This window comes from Vanessa atalanta, chromosome 15, assembly GCF_905147765.1.
Source record: "Vanessa atalanta chromosome 15, ilVanAtal1.2, whole genome shotgun sequence".
Taxonomy (NCBI): Eukaryota; Metazoa; Arthropoda; class Insecta; order Lepidoptera; family Nymphalidae; genus Vanessa; species Vanessa atalanta.
This window is the reverse complement of record NC_061885.1, coordinates 10,665,879-10,683,238: the sequence shown is the minus strand read 5'-3', so window position 1 is coordinate 10,683,238 and position 17,360 is coordinate 10,665,879. Positions and strand designations below refer to the sequence as shown.

Below are 17,360 nucleotides of genomic sequence, written 5' to 3'. Positions count from 1 at the left end.
AGCTAAGCTACCTACCTAGCTAGCTCGATTTTCCACCCACAGAAACCGCGTCCGTACGACTAACTTCACACACATCCATATTCCATACGTCTGTGTCGAATGCCGCTGCGCTGATTTCCTTCTTCGTGCACCCCTCCTCCCCGCGAGACGCCGGACAACTCGCCTCATTCTCTCTATAATAACTATGAAATCTTGTAAAATTAGTGTTAAGATCTATAGAAGGTTCATCAGGGATACAGTGGATTGAAAATATGATGCAGGACGCGGCGTATTTTCAGAGTATTCGTGAATGGCATCAAATTAGCCGGTGCGGCGTGAGGACGCGAGGGGCGCGGGGCACACGCCGCGTCAGCGCCCGAGCGCCGCCGACCGGCGACCGCTACTCGCTTGCTACCTCGCGCCTCGCCAACTAGTCGTGTTCACGGCGCCACACGAAAAGCACGCGCGGCTCTCCTTAGAACCGGCCCGCACCCGAATAATGTTTCAGTGTTTGACTAACTCAATCGGAGGTCTCGGAAGAAGTACCGTATTTAATTTACACTGTATAACCAACCGCATATTCTCAGTGAGTGTTACGCAGTGCGTGCGGAAAAAACTTTGTCGAAGATTCTGAAGAATCTTGTGTAAAATTGTGTAATTCGCCGGCTGAGGTCGGATCGCGTTTTGCACAAACTTTCTGGTGAGTGATACTAAATTATAATATTATGAGTGTATTAGTGCTAAATATTTTGATTAAATGCGAATGTTTTCGTCGGTGATTGTTCAATTAAGTACGGGTAGATACTTAGATTATTCATTGTAGAAGAGTGGCGGGGCGTTGCCGGCTTCGAACCGCGCTCAGTGGACGTTTCTGCGAAACGCCGGCATCCAAATTCCTAACATTAGTATCGAAGCAATGCAGTAAATATTTTTGCAATAACAAATATTATTTTACAATCACTGACTGTTTGTCATTTTTACTAAATACTTTGGTGGGTACTTTTTCAGTTTGCCGATGAATGTTTGATAAATAAATAAAATATTAGTATCTAAAAATAAGACTTAAATATAGAAATTCGATTTCCTAAGTTAAATTTCATATAAAAAAAAATTAAATTTCACATGTAGGTATAAATTTAGAATTGTGAGATATTAATAAATATTAGTCTTAACAGCGTTAACCAAACTTAAAAAAATACGGTTATGATAATATTAAAAAACTTAATAATTGATATTAAAAAATACATCACTTTTATTAAACATTTATTATTTCACAATCTTTCATGTGTTAATTTAAAACAATACTATAGTTATATTTTTTGTCGCGAAATTAATTGTTCAAATCGAATGTACCATGAAAATATTTTAGTATTTTTAATATGTAGAAATGGGATGTCACCCCATTTTTGATAAAAAAATTAGTTATTAACGATAAATTTTTTATACATAAAATGTAAATTTTTATATAACGTACAAAATTTAGTTATAAAAATGTTTTTCAAAACTTGTTACTATTTAGCTGTTAAATTTACTCAACGCAAATTTACTTATGTTGTATATTTTTTCAAATATGTACAATGTTCAAATACACTATACGTGTACGACAATACGTTTGTTATTGAACAAAATACATATGTATTCTGTATGCATAGGTATATGGCATTCGTAATACTATGGACATAATTATTATGTACTATGTATTTACTAAGGAAAATACAAAATAGCGGGAAAACTACAACTTGCGTTCGTTTTATTTGTAAACATCAGTTTCGCGCCATTATGCACTTGTAAACAAAAGCCATTTTTTTTATAATTTCTACCTAGCATTGTCGAATTCGCGGAATATCCGCACGCCCTCATCCTCAGGTAGAAAATTAAAAAAAAATACTTAGGAGGGCTCATGGGACAATAGCTAATTGTTGTATGAATTGGGATATGCTTCAAGGCCGATGTACCCTTTAAAACAGTTGTTGCCCCAATCCAGACTTCAGTCTACATTCGGGCTTCAAACAGACCAGTTCATAGTTAACTGTCTAGTAGTGCTAGCGTGTATCCTGTTTGTAAATAACAGGGGTCAACACCCCTCGTGTTTATTTTCTTTTTTTAATCTGATTTTTTACAAATTTACTACGAATTACGCATCGAGGACTTAGAACAATAGGACAGTCACAACAAGTGGTCAATACTTTTTTTTTTTTAAATAGTTGTATGACATGGTGAAGTCTAGTAATAGTGTTGTATTAAGTGTATTTCTCTTTTGTTGCAGACGGTGTGCGTGGAACCCATCGCGCGCATCGTCCTTGTGATAAGAGGCCACTGTGATATCGACGAGTTCGTCTTAGCTTTAAAACTAGTTAGGCTTTAGTTATACAAAATGTCGACGCCAATCGACGCCCACATACTTCAGTTCGACGTATGGGAGACGCTGGACGAAGAGTCAATGGAGTTGACTCAAACGTCGGAGTTCTGGACTCAAGTGCAATACGAAACTGAAAGATTCGACTTGGTCCCACCGGCGAATTTAACCAACATCTTACAAGACAGCGACGTGGATTGGAGGATTACTGAGACTCCAGAGGAGCACAAAGACAACATAGTGCACCATGATTGCATGTGGGCTGGCTCATGTATAGACTCCGTGCATCCAAGCAACACGTTCGTGCCGTCTGATTTGATAACGGCCACGCCTGGTCAGAGTCTGCTGCGACGGGATACTTCGCCACCCCGGCCGGAGACGCCGCCTTCACTGGATGGTGATGAGCATCCGCAGTTCCGACATGCTGTAGACGTAGCCGGGACCGCTCTCCGGCTTTTGCGGGACTCTGCGGCCGTCGCGGCGGACCACTCGTACACCCTCGCTCGTCAGCACTTCGACTGCCTTGGAGTTCAAACACCTTCTGACTCGTGCGAATCAGGTATTTACTTTTTTTTCTACTGTTTGCTTTACTTAATGTTTAGAGAAATCTTAGTATTTTATCATAATTAATTTTCAAGTTAATTTACGCTGATGTAATCTAATATAATCGATAAAATACGATCGTGACACCGAATTCATGTTATAAAATTTATGTCGGTCGCTTTAATATGTCAGAACGATGTTGGTCGGATTTAAAATTTAAATGTAGCGGACATTTCAGGGACGCGTTGACTTATCGAAAATCGCACTATCTATTGACACCTCACTGTTACAGCGTTACAAAGTCTAAAATATAACTCGTCAGTTATTCAACTCGGTTTTTAATTAATAATAATGTATAATCATGATTGGACATACTAATAAAACAAATACGGTTCGATGTTCGCAAGGAATAACTTGTAATATTTCAAAGCGCAAGGCTGTTATTTACTAGTAAACCCTACGAAAGTTGTACTAACTAGTAATTGGGGATTGAAGAATACGGCAAGATGGGAGCGGGTCGCGACTCTCAGGACGCAGGCGTCGCGACAAGAGCGCGGGAAACTGCGTATCGACCGCGGCCCCTTCCCTACCCCCCGTCCCACCGTCTAGACGCACCCGCTTCCGGAACCTTCGCCTTCGACCTTGAACGTCTCAACCTTCCTTAATATCCCGACCGTCTTATCCTGAGATTGACTTGTTTAATTGGTTTTAATGCCGACTTCAGCTCCCGTCCTTTTCCCGGGACTACAGAGGTCGTAGGAACGTCGACCGGGACGTCCCGACATTGACGCATCCCGGTCCTGGGGTTAAGGTTAACATCCTCGCAGTCTGGACGACCAATAAAAATGATGAACGTGTTACCAAAAGTTAATATCTATCGTTTGAATTTCGATTCGAATTTTAAAAGATATAATGTTCTAGTGATCGATTGAATCGATTTACGTTACTAAAACCTGCCTTTGGAAAGTATAGATTTATCTCAGGAACAGTTCGGTCACGCTTGAATGGGTGCATTGAAATAGTTAAATCCGAACGCGTATAGGAGAATGTCTTGCTAGAAAATATTCTCTTAATTTCATTAAAAAAATTTGAAAGTCATGAAACAATGGAAAGCGTGATACCGTAACGCGCCTTTTAATTTGCGTTTTATTTTAAGTACTTACGACCTTAGGCAAATGTGTCGCACACATTACATGCAACATTACAACTACATTGTGTCTAAATCGTTTCTGCACTAACTCCATAGCTGATAGCTCAGCGTAAGGTCGCGATGGATTTATGTTCGCACATCGCTCATAACTTCATAAATGCTGTTTTATACGTATTCAATATAATCTAAACTAGGCAATCGAATATCTAATTGCATGTTATAAATAAATCGAGGTTTGCATTCTCGGCGAGTCTCAGCTCGTCCGATCCGTTATTCCTATAAGAATGCAACGGAATGAAATGGAATCTCATTGAAGTTGAGCTCGCGGCTCGCCGGACCGGTTTGAGACGCGGTACTGCCATGTCTAGGCCGGACGGATGACAATTTGATAGACGGCTATATCTCGGAAACATCCATTAAAGCTCATAATTACAATTCTTTACGAATATCGATTAAAACCGGAACGCCACAGCACTGTCTGGCGAGCGCGGGAAATTTTACGACGCACGCGGTGTATTATCGCGCGTAACCGCTGCGAGTATCGTCGAAGTTATCACATTTTTCCGCCGTAGTACCTATGTTCTGTAAATACGTGTACATTTTATCGGTCTGTTTTTACAGCGCTTTATTTACCTACTGTTAATCGCCGGGCGCTTGATAATAAATCATCTTTATTAACAAACGTTGAACGCCGTAGCGTCGACGATTCTTTGAGAATTGAACGTTTCGTTTTATTTAAAATCGTAAAGTTCCTGTAAAAGTTTTGCAACGCGGCGGTGGCGCTGTTATTATTAACGCGGGTAACCTAATAGACTCTGGACTGATAAGCGCTAGGTGCTTTTGACCCGCATATTATCTTGATAGATTGCGCGTTCGCAAACATGATTTATGACATTTAAATTCTCGTTCCCGTTAAGTAGGTGATTTAAGTGGGGCGACTTATGGATATTGTCAGTTTCTTTAAGGTTATTCAGGCCGTGAGATCCGGTTCTGCCCCAAACAGTATCAATCAGTGGCGGGCCGCAAGCATTCCAATTGCAATATTGAATTCAAGCTGATCATATTCAATCTGACATAACATTTTTTCACTTATGTTGCAATTCAATCACGTACGACTACGTAAAAACATACTACCGAGTGTTTTATTTAGATAAGGGCTTGTTCTAACATGGTTCTAAATTAATAGGTTAATTGCTAGTAACGGTTGAATGGAGTTAATTTTTTAATCTGATATGCTTATTGGGTCCCTGAGTATTTATCGATCTTATTCAATATAGGATTTTACATTTTATCAACTAGCTAACCGTAATAAATGGCCTCGGGCGCGTAGTTAAAGCAATTTGAACGGTTACATTAGGTATTTCAAGCTGCGACCTACATATTGTATTACTTAGTGCCTAACCTAGCCTTAACTCTGTTACTAACTGCCTGTCACATTTGCAGGGCCCATGTGTGTCCTATTCAGATCTGCAACACATACGAATCGCATAATCTCGCAATACTTACACCGCCTTGCAGCCACATTCTCATTATGTAAGCCCGATCTAGATACGGACGTATATATAGGCTCTGTGACAAATTCCTCGGTGTCGTTTTATTTTACTGCTTTATCACGAAAAAAACTTTAATTTGCTTCTTTATTGTCGCCAAGCTCTGATAAGTGTATTCACCACGCCTCGCCTGTTAAATTAAATTTATATGTTAAATGTATATACGAAGTAATATCGTGGAAATGACCTTGTATTTATCGTACGACTGAGATATTTGAAACCTATCAGCCTGTAGATAAGTCGATTCGCGTTCGAGATGTTTGAAATACTAGGTCAATATGCGATTGTAGATAGAAATTCCTGTTACTCGTTCGTCGAGTATGACCGGCGTTCACATTATCCATAAAATCGATATATCGAGTGAATAATCGAAATATATATGTTAAAGCGTTCGGAATCGATTTATACAATGTAGAATCCACGGACGGTTGTGTCAATAGTGACGATGCCTTATTGGCCTCTGCGTGGCCTTCGTGAATCAACTATCAATGACGATAACAATATTACAGCGTGCCACACTAACATAAATTTGTATTGTCTTATCAAGAAAAACGTCTTAAATATACAACTGAAGCATGATACTCGACACGGCAACAAGATAATAAAAGTATTCACCTTGATCTCGCCGTTTTGAATTTTTAGAAATAATAAAATATAACATTTTATCGTATTCGTTAATTTTCCATCGTAACATAAATTAGTCGTGTCCTTCGCGACTCATTGATTGATACGACGTAACAACCTTTAACACCTTTAGCGTTTGTTTAAGAAACTTAAGACGCTTATTGCTATTTTGAATGTATATTTATGTTAAGGTAATTTTCCTTGAATACATTTTTAGTACGTCAAATAGTACGGTGTAACTACGTAAAACATCAACGCGAACTTGTTTGAATAAATTATAGCACAAAAATGCAGTACCAACATAATACGTCATAGAACATTTTTCTACTTAATTCACCGTTTGTCAGGAGAAAAAATAGTCAATAAAACCAATTTAAGAACAACGCATCAAAATTTTTTCATTGAATAATTTAAATTATTCACTGAATTAATAATGATAATTTTGATAATAATTTGACATCGATAATGGGTGTGGTCTTTGATAGACGAAAATGGTTATTAATGACGCAAGAATAACCAGTTTTAAACATGAAAAAATAATAATCCGGAAATATAACTGCGGTCGACAAGATGAGATGTCGTATGTCTGACTACTGCGCTATGTGACATTTTATTTTGATAGGTCAATGCTAGGCTTTGTATTATAATTAATTTAACTTGGTAACAAATAATTTTAGTCAATTATGCATGCGATTTTCGTCATTAACGCTTTTGGCCAATTTATGTGCATAAACTATTGTTTTACATTTATTTCAAAAGATTTGTTTTAATTAATTTGTCCTTTGTAAAATTCGGTATCGAATTTTAAATTTTGGCACAAAAGAATAATTTATATTATCATATTCACTGTTTATAAAGTCCCTTGAATTCATTATTAAAATTATAAACTGTGGATCGGCCCATCGAAACAGAAGTTTTTACGCACACGCGCGCGTCCATGAACTTCCGCACGAACCTCGTCAAGGCCGCATTAAACCAATCGATTCGCCATAAATTACCACCGTCTATTATAGCAGGCACCCAGTCTCAAGTAGTTACCACAACAGAGATGACCGACTTTTCTTAGTTGCGTAATATGCCAGAAATACCTATACGGCCGCATGTAGGCCGCCGGTTTAAAAGTTCCTTCGCATACGTATATGGGCGGACTGTCCGCTATGCTAAACTAGCGCGGGTGTGAGCGAGCGCTTAGGTCTCTCAACACCGAGGAAGCTATAATTTTATCTTATCTTTTAATTAAAAATAAGACGTTTCCGCTTGAATGAAAAAAGATAATTGGGCACGTTTCCTATAATAATTATTAAACAACGGCTTAGGAACTGGCACGGCCTCTCTTATTCTAATTAGCATCGGCTACATCCTATCAGATACACGTACAGGTGGTTATTAAATTATAAGTAACGCGACTTATCAGGTGAATGCAAAGTTATAAAAACTCAAGGACAGATGTTTCGCCTTTTATCATAACGTTCTTATCAGTCGTAAGAAATTCTAACGCAATCGTTACAAAATATGCTAGTGCACATTTAATGGTCGGTGTTTTGTCAATTGATAATCAAAGCCCTATAATATAACCTGCTTGAAAAGTTTGTTGTAGTTTTAAAAAATGCTCCGTCATTTCCTCGTAACCGTTTGCAGCGTTAGTCCATTAGGCCGTCTCGATGCAGCTCTCAAATAAGTTTTTTTTTATTTATTTATTTTTTCAAAATACGGCGGCTTTATCAAACAGCCTGTATAAGATGGCGTGAGCCGCGAGCGCGTCACGATAATTTTTAATTATCGCTCTCAAATGCCAGTGAACTTGGCCTCGGATCGTGGCCAGCGGAGCGTGTGGCCTCCGTCTTAACAGGTCACACCTGACGACATCATTGTATTGCGTTCCATTCTGGATAGCACGGCCACTGTCGAGACTAACCCAACCCTTCCTAACACTTAAACTATGAACATATTGAAACAATCCAAATCAAAACGGAAAGATTTTACATTGAAACCCCTGCTAAATCTTTGGTGCAACTTGTTATAATTTTAAACTTATAATGGTATTTTCCAAGTTGTTAGGGGAGATTTTGCCCATTAAATTCTGGCGAAATGGCGACTAATGCCAATCGCCTTGCTCGCTTAATTAAACAATCTTCTAAAGATCGCGAACTTTCTCTCAAGACGTCCTACACGGATATAATTTACGGTATAGCATAAATTGTTTTAGAGGCGATCAGATCGGTCCTCTTTTCAAATGACTCATAGATAATGCGGACCGTAATTGAAGCAAATTTAATTAAAAAACAAAACCTGAAATGACTCCGTAGCATAGACATTATTTAAATTAAATTTTATACATGCTTGTGTCTATTTTAAGCTCTATGCTCTACGACGCGAAATGAAACTTGAACAAACTTTTCGTCGCGAATGTAATTGGAATAACATTGTTTGCAAACATTTGGTTTCGTTAAGTGTTACGTAATTAAGGAAGTTGTATTGACGCCGAGCACATCTTTTGTTCAGGGAACTGTTGATAACATCTCATTAATTGTTCAATTGAGTTTAGAACTATTGCGACTAATTATGTCTACGGTGTCTCGTTGCAAACGGTATGCGGTTAACTGCGAATCTATGACTCATTGTATTTCTCACGGTAAGACAGACGGTACATAGAAATTGTGACTAATCACATCTCGAGTTGGGGAGCCGAGTACGAAAGGAGTAATTCAACTGATTCGATATCATGTTTATTTTTACTTATCTTTTAGCATTATAAGATGCTATCGGGAAACGATGCTCCTCAACGAGATTTTATGGCCGAACCGTAACTAAACTTAAATTTAGAACTTGATGTTCCCGTGTAGTCTAAACAGACTATACAAAGATTGTAATAAGACGCTCGTCTCGAATACTGGCAGTTTTACCACGTTCCGAAGTCGGCAGACAATAAAAAGCGGATTATCTGTAGTAAGGTTTAGAAATGGAGCGGCGGTAGATCAGAGAGCCGTATCTCGAGTGATGTCGATATAATAGATATGCACTAGACCGGAGCCTGGCGCACAATACGGGGCGTATCGCTTACACGCAGAGCTGAAACAAATACTCTCGAGCGTCCGTTAATCGCGTCGACGCCAGAGAAAGAGAAAATCGACTCCCAACACAATGGATCCTCCACGCCTACATTTAGACGTCATGTGAGCCGTGTTTGACGACAGGCGCCAACGCGGGACAGAATTAGATCGACGCGCCACCGCGATAAGCATACGCGTAACTATGCGGAAATCAAATAAAAAGATCGCGTTGGTGTGTAAATTTATCGTCACTTTGGTCGATTATGCGTTTTTTCCAACTGCGTATTTGCAAATTAAACGTGCGTCCCTGAATCGTGCGCCGTTTTGTAATCGAACAGCTGCCCACGTAACTTGTTTCTATTTTCAGTAGTTAGGATGTAATCAGAAATTCTCGGCCAGTGTTTAACGACTCCTAGCTAGCGGAGCCGAGTCGGGCGACTTTAATCACAATGAGTCGCTGACATAATTATTTGTTAGTGTAACCGGATAGTGCGGTTGCATACGATGATTTCCGCGAAACTTGCAGCGTGGAGTAAATACGACACGGCCGAATAACTGCTCTACTACATCCGTAGTCGAACACGATGCCTTTACCCACTTACTACTTACCTCACTCATTCATAGAAATACAATGTCGCCTTTATGCCGCCCTCGACAGCATTTTCGCAGCAATGCGATCATTGCAAAACTATGGAATTCAGGCCGAGTTTCCGTTGGCATAGAATTACACCTTAACAGTAATATATTTAATCTATATTCTAAACAATAATTATCCTGTACATTTGGGAGTTTTAGCCCTGTGGCTTTTGCTCTAGAAAAAGCAGGTATATAATATTAGGGAGGCGCCCGTGTTGAGGCAGTTACCATTGACGCCACCAACTCCGTACGTCTGCCACATACATTTAAATTTATTTTTTTATGTATTCCGAAGCGTTCAAACTTAGTTTAAAAAATTAAAAACAATATAATATCTTAATACAAATATGAAGTATCGTTTTTTTTTACGAAATGGTGCTTATTCCGTGTCAATAAAAAGATTCAGTGGAAACTAATACAATACGGCTAAATTGATGCCGGAAAGCGTGTCCACCGGTTGATATCCGAACGTCCATTGAGTGTGGACGCTGCGGCAGAAACCGCGCACGCGCTCTAGTTTTGGCGCGAATAGGCGTGACGTCAGGCGTCTGGATCGATGTCGACAGACGCTGCGGTAGTACGACGGGGTCGACGCCCTCCCCCCTTCCCCACACCTACAGCCCCCCAGCCACCTGACTACTGCAATCGCATCCCGCCTCGGCTACATCTAGTCCCGCACTCGTATATCTATATAGGCGCCGCTATGACAATCGCCCGCCTTTTATGGTGATGCGAACGTAATGAACGCACTATGAATGAAAGTATGCGAGATATGTAACGGTTAATGCGGGTTTTATTTATAAAACTATAAAAATAAGGTATATTTCTAGATATTTTTATGATAAAGCTAACGACAATTCATTAGGTGATAATTTAAAATAGTTTTAAGAATAACGAGTTAGAAGGACAAATTCCTTGTAAATATATATTTTTTTTGTTCTAAACACATTCTCTATTGTTGCAGAGGAGGAAATCGATGTGGTGTCACTTGGGACTTCACAACAACCACTGGCCTCAACATCGCAATTGCGTGTGGACTCTTTGCCACGAGTGCCTTCCGTCCAGGAACGGCATCATATACAGTGTACCGTTGAGAACGTTATGACGAGACCACCCGCTAGAAAACGTCTAATACCACCAACGACTATGCCATCGGCCTCAGTGCCCCGCCGGCGGAGAGGTCCCGGCAGAAGAGGTCGCTCTAACACCGACACGGATTCGGAAGCAGAATCCCCTGAAATCGAGCGCCGTTCGATCCATAACGATATGGAACGCTTAAGACGTATCGGTCTCAAAAACCTCTTCGATGAACTAAAGAAGCAAATCCCTGCCACTAGAGACAAGGAGCGAGCGCCGAAAGTAGTGATTCTGCGAGAGGCCGCTTCCCTCTGCCGCAAACTACGAGACGAGGAGCTAGAGAGGGAGTACCTTAAAAAGCAGCAGAACAAATTGGTAGCCAAATTGAAAAAACTGCGGACGATGTTAGCGTCACGTTATCGCCCGTACTGAGCGTCGTGTGTGAAACACTGGTGACCGTTTCGTTTGAGAGGCCCGGTCTTCTCCTCGCGACTCTTATGGACTGGTAACTTTCTATTAAGTCATGGAAACGTACGCGTACGTTAGGATTTGTACAATAGGTACCGCGACGAATGTCCTGATGTCTTCGTCGCGGCCGTTTGATTGCAATCGATCTTTTCGCAACGAAGTCGTATTGTAGTTGTATATTATCAGCTTTTACGGCTTACTCTGCTTCTGTGAGGATGCGCGTTAATGTAGTCGTGTCACGATAACCGCGGGTTTGTTTTGCTCAAACAACGTTTTGCAGTGCCAAAGTGAGCCATAAAGCTGCTTTCTATAAATCCAACGTCTTCAGTAAACTTCTTAAATAGTTACAGACTGCTTTGTGAACTAGTAGACTGGTTTTACCTCTGAAACGTTTTTTAATTCACTAAAAGTAATTTATCGTTGACATACTGCAGACAGACGATCATGTTGATCAAAATGTCTTCAATGTTTTATGTTTCGACAGTGATTAGTGTTTTTTACTGAACCCTCTCTTGAGTAAGTAACGATAGGCCGTGCACTAATAGCGGTGCGTTTGAATCGCACTTCGTGAATACTGTAAATTAGATTGGTAGAGTGACGATAGTCTTGAATTTATTAGTTAGGCTGGCAGAAGGTTGTTGTTGGCTTTACGGAAAGTTCTAGAGGCGCTGGCCACTATATATGTTTTCGGCCCGGTTCGTAGGATTTTCTTTTTATCCCGCGTCTCGACGTTAAAATTCGCGAGAGCAGGGTAGTGATATCAATATTGTTTTAACTTGATATTATTATAAGTGTACACTTAGATTAGTTCGCTTACGGTTTTTTGTAGTGTTTTTGTTATTTTGTAAATTTTAACACTTTTAATGTTTTTTTTTTAAATATACGTCGCGCAATTAACTCAGAATCACTGTAAAATAAAACATCTTTGTGAAATTTTCGACAACTTGGACCATTTTCGAGCTAATTCATATTCGTTAATATTGCACCTTTATAAAATGCATTTCATAACACAATTGTTTATATTATTGTATGAATGAATATATCATAAAATGGCGTGCGACTAATTGTTTTCGCGCCTTTTTTTCATAGTGATGCCACAGACAAAAACAGCAAACAAATGGACAATCGAAAATAATTAGTATGCGCGTTAAAAGGTGAATAAATTTGCACTTTCATTATTGACTATTGTATATGTATCATAATTATTACTTTGCTTTAGTGTATACAGATTTTATTTTATCCATATGGATAGTAATATGGACGCAATAATAGAATGGATTTTTTTTTAAACTTAGTTAAGTTACTAACTTTGATTCAGTGAAAATAATAATCTCAGTGACAAATGTCCGTTCATTAAAAATAGACTGTGTATTTTGATAATAACATCATGACCTACGATTACAGTTCGCCCGTATTGGGCTTTAACATAAAAATAACCACGAAATAGTTCCTCATAGTACCTACTAATAGAAAATTTGCATTTTCTTTATTATTACGTATATTATATTTTATTGCAGTAAGTTAGTGATGTACTCGCGATAGTTATGATAAAGTTGAAAGTGAAAGCCTGGCTGGAAATATTAATTTTAAGCCGGACTGGATTTGGCATAGATTATAAATATATAATGGACGCCGTTTTTTTTTCTGGTCAGGCTTTTCAAAGGTTGATGTTTTATCATGCACATGGTCAGCAGAATTGTACGTTTGAAGGCTTTAATTGTGTGCGGAATGTGCCTTGCTGTGTACATATACATATATAGATAATATTAGGTTTATACTCGAATTAGTTGCAAGAAATATTTTTTTGTGAGAAATATTATTGTAGGGATATAGTGTTGTTCTTATAAGTAAAGTAGTGGTACACGAGGAGGTTTATATTTATCGTGTTAAAGATTCGCAGTTTATCTTCCACTAGGCGTATAATGTACATAATAGGAACTAGATCATAGATGTATGTCATCTTTTTTTTTTTATAAACAAGTTTTTTTTTCTAGTAATTGTTTAATTTTTTCATAACTGGAGAGTTACGAATTCTCGAATGTTGTACCTGCATTTAATTTTTTTTTTGTTAATCTTGACATAAATAATAAAGATAATAATGATTTAGTTATTTTAAAGTAACATTGGTTTCATACGGTGTTTAATGGAAAATAACGTTTACATAAGGAAAAGTCAGTAAGTTAATGGTATAATAATAGTAAGAAATGACAGCTTTATATTTGGTAGGACAGATCGAGATAATTAAAGCGAAAGCAATGCACATTATTTGTGACAAGGCACATTTCCACCACTGCCAAATGGAAAATATGAATAGAAAAAAAAAAAATACATAGCAACTTTGGTTTTGTATATTTTATAAATAAGGTTGGGATGATTAAGTCATGTTATAGTTTAATTTTTATTACTTTTTCTTTGTATAGTATCCTTATGTAAGGTGGAACATCTAACCGTCACCTGCGGATTGAGACCAGTCGAGAGATGTAGAGATTTTATAAGCCGATTGGTTTTCTTTTGTTTAAAATGTCGGGAAACGATGACGCAGAGATCCCGCGGTTCGCAGGCGACGGTTGCTTGTACGCCGCTACAGAGAATGCAGGATGTAAAATAGATTCCGCCTAACATTAATGTTGCACTTTGCAATCTTTGAAGCGGCGTTTAAAATTACAAAAACACATCTGTACTTACCACGTCTGAGTTTTTTTTTGGATACTATTATTATGAGGAGAAAAGTTTTTTGGTTTTTGTTCCTTAATTATGTGTATCAAAACCTTAAGATAATCATTAAATATGGAAATAAATGATAAGTCGGAATGTGCAGAGCTCAGAAACAGTTGGCTATTAGATTGTGATTTTTATACTTTTTTGGTATATCCGGGGGGATGGTTAAATTGACGTTCAGATTCTGTGATTTTTTTGTACCTGGGTGGTACTGTTGGGGTACTGTTTCTTAAACTCTGCTTAGTTCGACTGAAAAAAAATATATTATGATTTTTATTTAAATATTTCCCTTTTAATTATAAGTTTGACCTACAGAATTAAAAAATGAAATGAATACATAATACGTTTTGCCAGCACAATTATAAATCATACAATTAAAATAAAAAATTCTCATTAATATACTAACTAAGTGATTTAAAAATATATTGAAATTGAAAATAACTGTCAGATATTCTTAAGCTTACCTAATTAATCAGTATTCAAATTTTATTTTCAATAGAAATTAAAAAATAGGCTAATTATTTGAGTTAACGATTCTAAAGTTATTTCCTATAGAATATGATGAACTGAATTAAATTAATGACAGCCAAGCTACATTTTACTACAAATGTTTATTAACATCAAGATAAGATGCAATTATATTCAGGATTTCATTTAAGTGCCGATATCACTATATCTAGAAATAGAGAAAGTATATTGTTTTGTATATTATCTAAACAACATTCACTTGACGCGTTATATTAACTATCAAAACAAACACTTCCACGTGACACATGGAAGTTCACGTGAAATACTATGATAAGCACTTGGCTGTATGACGAACGACCTTTTCTAAAAATGGAACGTATCGCCATATGAGCGGAGCTGTCAAAATAAACGTGAAGTTAGTTAGTGAGTGAAGTGTGTGCAAGTGTTGTTGTGATGGCCCTAAGGTCTGTGATTTCGTCAAAAATCCCTATGGTTGTAATATTAGGAGCTACAGGGACGGGAAAAACTAAGTTAGGTGTGGAGATAGCTCAAAGATTTGGAACAGAAATCATAAGTGCCGATTCAATGCAAGTAAGTGTTTCCTAACCTCAAAACATTTGTTTACTTGATTACCTAAGTTGGTACGTGTTTATTGTTTATAAGTGGTCGATAAAATATTACTTTCTGATTATTTATATGCATAATTTGGCGCCATATGAAAATATATCTGTTATTCTACTTTAAATGAAGTACAACAAAAACATAACCTCTTAAATCACCTGTTGGTCGTTTTTTTTATAACTGTTTTAAAGTGAATTACCAATTCTACAACCTAAGGAAGCTAAAACTTATGCGTACAGTGGGACATTTACAGGCTATTTAATTTACATAAATAAGAAAATTAAATAGCTTGTACAAACTTTGAAACCTTCTATAATGAAAAATTCTACTGAGATACCTTAAAATAAAATAATACGTACATTGTTTTTATAATATAACAAATATTTCAGTTTTTTATTTTATCTATTAGTACAATACGGACTGATGATTATATGACACAATTTAATTATTAGGGTTTGATATCTGATTCTTATAAGATTATGATAGTATAAATATATAAACATATATTTACTTGTGCTTGAATGAATTTGTTTCATATTGTGAGTAAAGATTATTATTGTCGAACATGTATATTTGTAAGTACAATCCATTTCCATGTTTTTAAGCATTTGCAATTAATATGAAGTGAACTTAAAACTTATTTGGTTAAAATATTTTGACTATTACTGTGCCTTATATAATGTAATTACAAGGGCTTAGTTTGTAAGATTATAATTTTTTTGATAATACTGTAATGGCAATCAAATATACTATGATTAAAAAAAAGTTCAAGAAATTGGGCGGAACTTGTCTCAATCATTCTCAACTTTTTACCTGAGAATTTCGTCCATAAGACAGTGGCTTTATGAGGCCACCTAGCGACGTTAAAAGTCGCAGGATCAATCCTGACCCACTTAATAAAAGAAGTGATAAGCCTAAAATGTGAGGTAAATAGGAATATAAGTAATTCCTTAATTAATTTGGGGCATTCCTAGTATTCTTTTTTTTTTTTAAAAAAAGAATATATTTTGTTTTTATTTCCTGAGGAAAGTCTTCCTGCGGTAAATCTAATACCATATCACCTTCATCAACCACTGGCAATATACACGATTTGTTAACCATCAATGTCTGGCAAACATAGTAAATAAGATTTTATGTCTCTTCTGCCTGTATTTTACTTATTTGATAGCAATTCAATTCAAGCAAGCAATTCAAATTACTGCAGGAGTAACTGATAACTGGGCACCAATCATGTGGGCTTGCATAATTTCCTCTAACCAATAGAAACACACTAAGCAAGACTCTAAAAAAGTTATTTTTACTTTATTTGTTTACAAATTTTATCATAGATGAACTTCTTCCTGCTCATTTATGAATGTAAATATATCTCTACTAGACTTTAATTGGAATATTGATGCTATATAGACATTATGATACAGGCCTTCTATATTCAAATTTCAACTAAATTTATTTTTATTTATGCCCTGTTGACATAAAATGAAGCTATTTACAAAGGTATTTTATAATAATTGTGATTTTAGATATTGACTACAATTGTGCAATGTTTTGCAGTACCTACATTGTGCAATCAGATTGCACAATGATATTTTAATTAGTACATACTGTTTTTGTTGTGATTTCTTTTATTATATTAAAAGTATTTTATCTCTTATGTGACCAATTATATGCATCAGTCGTATCTGTTAATATTTTATATTTAAGAAACATTCTATGAATTAAATATTGCATAAGTTTTGTAATACCTCAAGTGGCGTTTAAGTGTGCATTGTACTGGAAACTTAGGTTGTTATTATGGTATCTATCGCTATAAATGTAATAAATATTAATTTTAGTTATAAAAACATAATTTTTTATAACTGGCAATAATGAATGTTGCCAGTTTAATATGTAAAAGTGAACTTAATACTACAAATGCTCGGCTAATTTTCTTTGTTTGCTTATTCCAGTCGCTTTGACTGTTAAAACATTTAGTACAGACATACAAAGTTATTAATTTGGCGAAATTACTGGAATGCGAATATCTATACTTGTATCTGGCCTGCAGTAGGCTGTATAAATAAAGTGTTGAGTCAAATCACAATTATTATCACTATTAACTTTTAGTTATTAATTTATATCTT

The 17,360-nt window shown here is 36.8% G+C and overlaps 2 protein-coding genes across 3 annotated transcripts in view; both read left to right on the top strand.

Annotated features, from left to right (window-relative positions):
- Window positions 1–396: 396 nt before the first annotated feature.
- Window positions 397–14,413, top strand: LOC125069186 (myc proto-oncogene protein). Of its 2 annotated transcripts, none has more exons than XM_047678586.1 (3): window positions 397–679; window positions 2,246–2,894; window positions 10,853–14,413. In XM_047678586.1, the coding sequence occupies exons 2-3, from the start codon at window positions 2,354–2,356 to the stop codon at window positions 11,395–11,397; spliced, it is 1,086 nt and encodes a 361-aa protein (XP_047534542.1). In that variant the 5' UTR covers window positions 397–679; window positions 2,246–2,353; the 3' UTR covers window positions 11,398–14,413. The 2 variants fall into 2 exon arrangements, with proteins under 2 accessions (XP_047534542.1, XP_047534544.1); XM_047678588.1 differs by lacking the exon at window positions 397–679 and adding an exon at window positions 2,016–2,157.
- Window positions 14,414–15,047: 634 nt separating this feature from the next.
- LOC125069195 (tRNA dimethylallyltransferase) overlaps window positions 15,048–17,360 on the top strand; it is a 242,937-nt gene continuing 240,624 nt past the window's right edge. The window contains exon 1 of the mRNA XM_047678600.1: window positions 15,048–15,210. Within this exon, the coding sequence (XP_047534556.1) occupies window positions 15,073–15,210 (138 nt within the window). The 5' untranslated portion in view covers window positions 15,048–15,072. The remainder of the gene's footprint in view (window positions 15,211–17,360) is intronic.

Coding starts and splice junctions, on each gene's coding strand:
- LOC125069186 (XM_047678586.1), top strand. CDS start 2,354: ATGTCGACGCCAATCGACGCCCACATACTTCAGTTCGACGTATGGGAG. Junction 2,895..10,852: donor TTCTGACTCGTGCGAATCAG/GTATTTACTTTT, acceptor CTATTGTTGCAG/AGGAGGAAATCGATGTGGTG.